Below are 6,000 nucleotides of genomic sequence, written 5' to 3'. Positions count from 1 at the left end.
AAAAGTGCAGTTTGAGTAAAGACGCTGAAATAATGCATTAAATATGGGCTAATCGTTTTTAAAGTGTGTTTCTGAATAAAAAAAAATATGGTTGGTATTGGTTTCCCCGATGCGAAGCTTTCATTCTAACATTTACACTCAATGAATGGGGTGCTCGCGCTTCGCACCGGGAGCGCGCATTTTCTTTTTTCCAGCGGCACAGAGGAGAGAGTTCTGTTTCTGGGGAGGGAGGAGAAAGGAGTACATGGAGGACTACAGTGCTCTTATTCTGCACAAAAAAAATGACCCGGGTAAACTCTCTCGCGTCCGTTAGGAAACCATGAAGTGTCCTTAGTGTGTGTATATGTGTGTGTGTGTGTGTGTGTTTTCCCCCGGCGAACAGGAAAAGGGGGCTCTGAAGTGGAGGCGCTCCTCCGAGTTTATTCCACCGTACGCTGCTGGAGCCACTGTTTCCAGTTTATCCGAGACAAGGACGGGCTGAGCAGAGAAAAACCGGAGAACAACTTTTGTGCAAGATGCAGGGGGTTTCGGCTACTGGTGAGTGAATCGCTCTGATGAAGGCGGATCTGCTTCTTTGTCTTGTATTTGTATAAGAACAAAACTCTGCGGCTTTCTTGTTTCCAAATGGTTACAGCTTGTGTTGCGCACAGGATTTGAATTCCAAAATGCTTTTGCCAGCTGTCAACGGGGCAGCTGCGCGGGCCTGCATCAACTCCAAAACAACGTAAAGAGTTGTTTTGCTCGTCAGGCTGCTCCACAAACACTCAGAGAGGAGTATTAATGGTCTATTGGGAAGTGAGCTGACACGGCAAGAATAGGAGCAAAGCGGTGCCAAACCCTGAGAGAAGGAGCTCTGACCTCACCATTGCCCCAATCTGACGCAGGCCCCCGCTTACACACACACACACACACACACACGCACACACTTACAGAGCAACTGTACTGGATGACTAGGAATCAAACAGTAACCACATTGAGGATGTTTGTTCTGATAATGCAGGGTTCATCATATTCAATATCTGTGTGTGTGTGTGTGTGTGTGTGTGTGTGTGTGTGTGTGTGTGTGTGTGTGTGTGTGGCCATAACAGTTACAGTGTCCCTGTGAGGAATGTGATTTGAGTGGAGGAGAGTGTGTGTGTGTGATGCACAGTTCATGAGATTAGAGATGTGTTGAAAGTGTTTGCGAGTCTGTCTGTCTGTCTGTCTGGTAGGATGATAGGAGGGCTGCTTGGTGTTAGAGGAAGTGTGTGTGTGTGTGTGGTTTCCTTTCATATTATCTACAGCCATATTTGTGATGATGAGATACATGCATGGCTATTTCTATTTCACCACAACCACAACGAAGAGGCACTTCGTGTCGTTGGTTCTTTCTTACGTGGTGTTTTATGTGTGAGTGTGTTTAGCATGGACTCTTGCATGGTCTTTAGATGACAGATCTGGAGCATTTGGCGCTTTATTCCTAACAACTAACCACAATGAGTTACCGTGAGACACCAAACTCCATAGAAAATTTGGCTATAAATCTTCAGATTTTTCACAGAGGCCACAGACACACTGAGGATAAAGTGCTAGCATGCAGACAAAGAAGGGGGGAGTGAGTGATAGAGATGAAGTGCTGATGGACGATATCAGGCTGCAGCAGAGGTGAGCTATGCAGAGAGAAAGAGAGCGTGTTTGTTGTGAGACTCAGGGGAGGAATCGATCTGCCGTCCTCCTGGCTGACTTTCTTTTTCCGGCAGTCCAGCAGTGTATCGTTTCTCTCCCACACACACATTTCCAAGGCCTTGCTTTTCTTTTTTTTTTTTTTTTTTGCATTTCCCTCTCTCTCTCCCACACTGTCCCAAATCAATCTCTGCCCCCTCTCCTCCCTGCCTGCATTAAACTAAACCCCCCTTTCTAACACACACACACATGACTCTAATGCTCACTGCAACCGCCATCAGATGAAATCTACTGTATCTATTTTTTTTTTCTTTTCTGAAGTTCCCTCAACTCTTATTCCTTCCACATGGGAACCCAACCAGCCTGTGCACTCTCTAATGCTTATTTTTATGTTTATGATGGGAGGGTCAAAAGGGTTGCAAGGCTCCTCGCATCAAATCATTGGAGAATCTATTAAAACAAACCACATCACAAATAAACTGCGGCGGGATAGATAGCACGCCTCTCAACAAAATCCTCCTCAGTCTTTAAACTTGATTCCAGTTCCAGTGAACTTTGCAGACAGTTGTCACGCAGACTTCACACTCGATCTCACACTCTCAGCGTTCTCCCACGACGAGAAGTGGGAGAACGCGTCTTCTCCTGTTTGCAGGCTTCCGATGCAGGACAATGGTGGTCCATGGGTGGCAGCTATAGATGCTCCAGCATGGATGTCCTGGCTGGCTGTTTAGATTATTTATTATTAACAAAAGCTATCGGGCCTGTCTGTGTTTAACCAAGCCAATGTAAACATCTCCCCTCTGTGTTAGATAAACACAGAGCACGGGAGTCGGAGGGGAGGATGGTGAGAATATTATCTGCCCTAGCTTCCCCTCATTCCCTCTTTTTTCAGCTCAGATGCCCCCCCGTCGTTGCTCTCCCCAGCTTTTGCAGACTCAAGATTGGCCTCGGTTTACCTGTTAAGTTACGAGGACAGAGACACCAAAATTATCCATGTTGTGCAGACCCCTGATGTCATCCAGGTGCTACCATGTCTGAAACCAAATCACTGGACTGGAGTTTTGATTCAAAACAGTTAGCTTTAATTAATATGGCCTTGCTTGTAGCAGTTGTTGAACTGAGCTACAAGAGACTACTTTCACTTTCCTCGTAACAGGTTTTTGCTTTGCATTGCTTATTTCTAGTTTTTCCACTTTCTATAGGCTACGTTCCCTCTAATATTACCAGTGTAAGCAGTTTTGGAATGTATGTTGAGGTTTCAGACATTAGCTGAGGCGCTCAGTAAATCAGCGAAGATGCTGCGCCTCAGCTTTGATTGTCTGTAGCAACACAAAGTATTGTCATCACAGTCAGGTTGCAATGATTTGGTACCATCGTGTGTAACAGAGGCCATAGACTGTAGGGCTGCAACTAACAGTTATTTTCATTATCGATTATTTTCTCAAGAAAATGGTGAATAATGTTGATCACTGTTTCCCCAAAGTCCAAGGCAACGTCCTCAAAAGTCTTCTTTCATACCGACCAACAGTCCACAACCCAAAGCTATTCAGATAACGACCACAAAAAACTAAATAAACCCGACATTATTCACATTTGAGAAGCAGTAATCAGAGAATTTGGAGATTTTTTCTTAAAAAAAGACTTTAATCGATCAAAATAGTTGGTGATTAATTTTCTGTTGTTTGACAAATCGATTAATCAATCAATCAAACCTATGCCACAGACTATATCTGACTACTTGCACTATAGCTGGAGACTGAGCAGAAGAACTGGGTATACAGATAAACAGTTTTTCACTAAATGTTTTGCATTTCAGTTTGAGATACCGTAGTAATCGGTGAGCTTTATGGCATTTTCTTTTGCAAAGCTAAAAATACGCCCTGACTCCAGCTCTGTACTCAATGCACAGACATGACATTGAGTTGCAATCTTCTCATCTCTCTGAGAAAGAAAGCAAATAAGCACATAAGTTGGTAACTTTTTGGCCACTGACACCTTTCCCTCGCTCTACTACTGCAAATCACTGCAGAATCTGTCTTAATATTTAAGATAATGAACATACACTGAAGCAAACAATGTACTTTTGTGCAAAATGGGTGATTTTGGTGTTTACGTTCTCAAGCGGGAGACCAACGGACCAGTCACCCAAAAAATGCAGCGTATTCCTGTAAGCATCAATCTCAGACATCCCCTACGTTTTTTTACTCCTCCATCTCTCCATCATTCAGTTTATGTGTGTGAGACAGCATGACTCAGTTCCAGGGCCATTCACAAGCTTCAGGCTCTTTTGCTGCCTGCCTGAGTGTCACATTGATTTTCCTAATGGTGGTCATGTGCGGGTCCTGCTGTTGCAAAGGCTTCAGCCAAGACGGCAATGCAGTTTGTGTTTGTGTGCATGTGTAGAAAAGGGCCCTGTGATGTGATTGACCTCTCTTCTGACAGGCCATTTTTAGATTTTTTTTTTTTCTGCACTACATGACCTGAAGGAGTCCTATCTAAAGTCCTTGCCTGAGCTTTGCTAATAAACTGTAAATGTCTGTTATCTTGTCAAGTTGTGAAAGGGTTTGTGTGAAATGAATCCACCTTTGCACTAGATACGATAGTGCTTTATTCGGTTATCAGATTTAACTTTAGACCGGTGTGACCCACAGGGCACACTAAATAAAACACGTGTACAAGTAGGTGATGTAATGACTGTACACCGAATTGGAGGAATTAACACTTGACTGTGTGGGATTAGAAACTGGTTTGTTTTGATGTAGTGCCTGCTTCCTATTGGCACAGTGACTAGATTGTGGCGTTGTACGGACAGTGAGTAGCTTGTGGCGTTATACGGACGCTCCTGTTGAACAGGTTCTTGAGTCATTTGAGGGCACGCTGCTTCCAGAGGTGTGTTTTGGTGTTGCACAGTTGCAACCACATGCAATTATGCAGCATTGTTTGTCTACTATTAGTAATTTGAAAAAGGATATTGTAACACTGAGAGTAATGATAGCTTTTCAACACACCTAACTGTTCTCTTTAGTCGGAAATACCTATAACACAGCGGTTCCCAACCAAAGAATTACAGTATTTGTCCCTCTCAGATTGAATTTGAAGAATTTTAGAGGTTTAAAGAGGCAAATAAAGAGATTAATAGAATTTTTAGTAACAGACACATTTTTTTTATTATCCTTTTAGAGTTGTCTTGCTACCCAGGTTGGAAACTACTGCAACAAGATGATTCGATATTCTTTTTTCTCTCCGATTCCCAAAACTCAAAATAGTAATAGTCGTGATCACAGTTGATTAATTGAATAAAATTGCCAGAAAACTAATCGCCTATTTTGATAATTGATTAATTGCTTTTAGTCATTTTTTTTAAAAGAAAAAAATCCCCAAATTCTCTTGTTCCAGCTTCTGAAATGTGGACTGCTGGTTGGGACAAAGCAAGACATTCTAGCTTGCATCTTGAGCTTTGGGTGATTGACCTTTTCCACCATTTTCTGAAATGGTCTAAAGATCAAATGGCTAATCGATTAATCGAGTAAATAATCAACAGATGAATAGATAATGAAAATAATCATAGTTGCAGCTCTAATAGTCTGTATTATAATCTTAGCCATATAGTTGGGTGACTATGTAGTAGTAATAGTGTTAAATCCCTGTGATGCAACAAAAAAAGTTTGTTTTTAAAAGCTCCTGCCTCGTCTTTCAACAGAAGTCTGCTTTGGCGCCTGTGGCAAAACAGTCTCTTTTTCTTCTTTGGAGCTGAAGCTGAAGTATGTAATAACAATTAAGTGCCATAAAATAGTATAGTTTAATTTTTAAAATGGATACCATAAAAAATGTTGCATCAGAGGATCACACTGACTCTCTCTAGTACTCAGAGAATGTTTTTACAGATCAATAAGAGTGAACTGAAGTGTGACAGCAAAGATTGCACCAGCAGAAAGTCAAACACTGTTTGGTATTAGGATGTTTCTGTTCAGAGTAGCACTCCTTCCTGCACAATATGTTTATACTGGAGGTCTCTTGGCTTATAGTAGGGTCTGGCTGACACACACACATGCACGCACGCATGCACTGACACACTCTCTCACACACAGAAGGCGGAAGTGACCTAGTTTTCCTAAATGGTACCAACTGTTGAGGCCTTCTAGAAATGGACAGAGTTACTCGGTGTCGCCCAATAAAGGACTGACATGTTAGATGTTGAGCATTACCCCAGAGACCAAATTAATTTCATCCTGGTCGTCCAGATAGATCAAGTTGTATGTAAGCCAGATGCTGGTCTGGAATACTTTTAAGCTTCTGAGAGTGGGAGTGTGTATTAAGGATCATTGGCTGACTCTCTAC

General features: G+C 42.3%; 1 protein-coding gene across 1 annotated transcript in view; it reads left to right on the top strand.

Annotated features, from left to right (window-relative positions):
• The first annotated feature begins 201 nt into the window (after positions 1 to 201).
• fgd (faciogenital dysplasia) overlaps positions 202 to 6,000 on the top strand; it is a 54,733-nt gene continuing 48,934 nt past the window's right edge. The window contains exon 1 of the mRNA XM_044352141.1: positions 202 to 537. Within this exon, the coding sequence (XP_044208076.1) occupies positions 516 to 537 (22 nt within the window). The 5' untranslated portion in view covers positions 202 to 515. The remainder of the gene's footprint in view (positions 538 to 6,000) is intronic.

This window comes from Thunnus albacares, chromosome 5, assembly GCF_914725855.1.
Source record: "Thunnus albacares chromosome 5, fThuAlb1.1, whole genome shotgun sequence".
In the NCBI taxonomy this organism is placed as follows: domain Eukaryota; kingdom Metazoa; phylum Chordata; class Actinopteri; order Scombriformes; family Scombridae; genus Thunnus; species Thunnus albacares.
The sequence above is the reverse complement of the archived record's forward strand: the minus strand, read 5'-3'. Positions and strand labels throughout refer to the sequence as shown.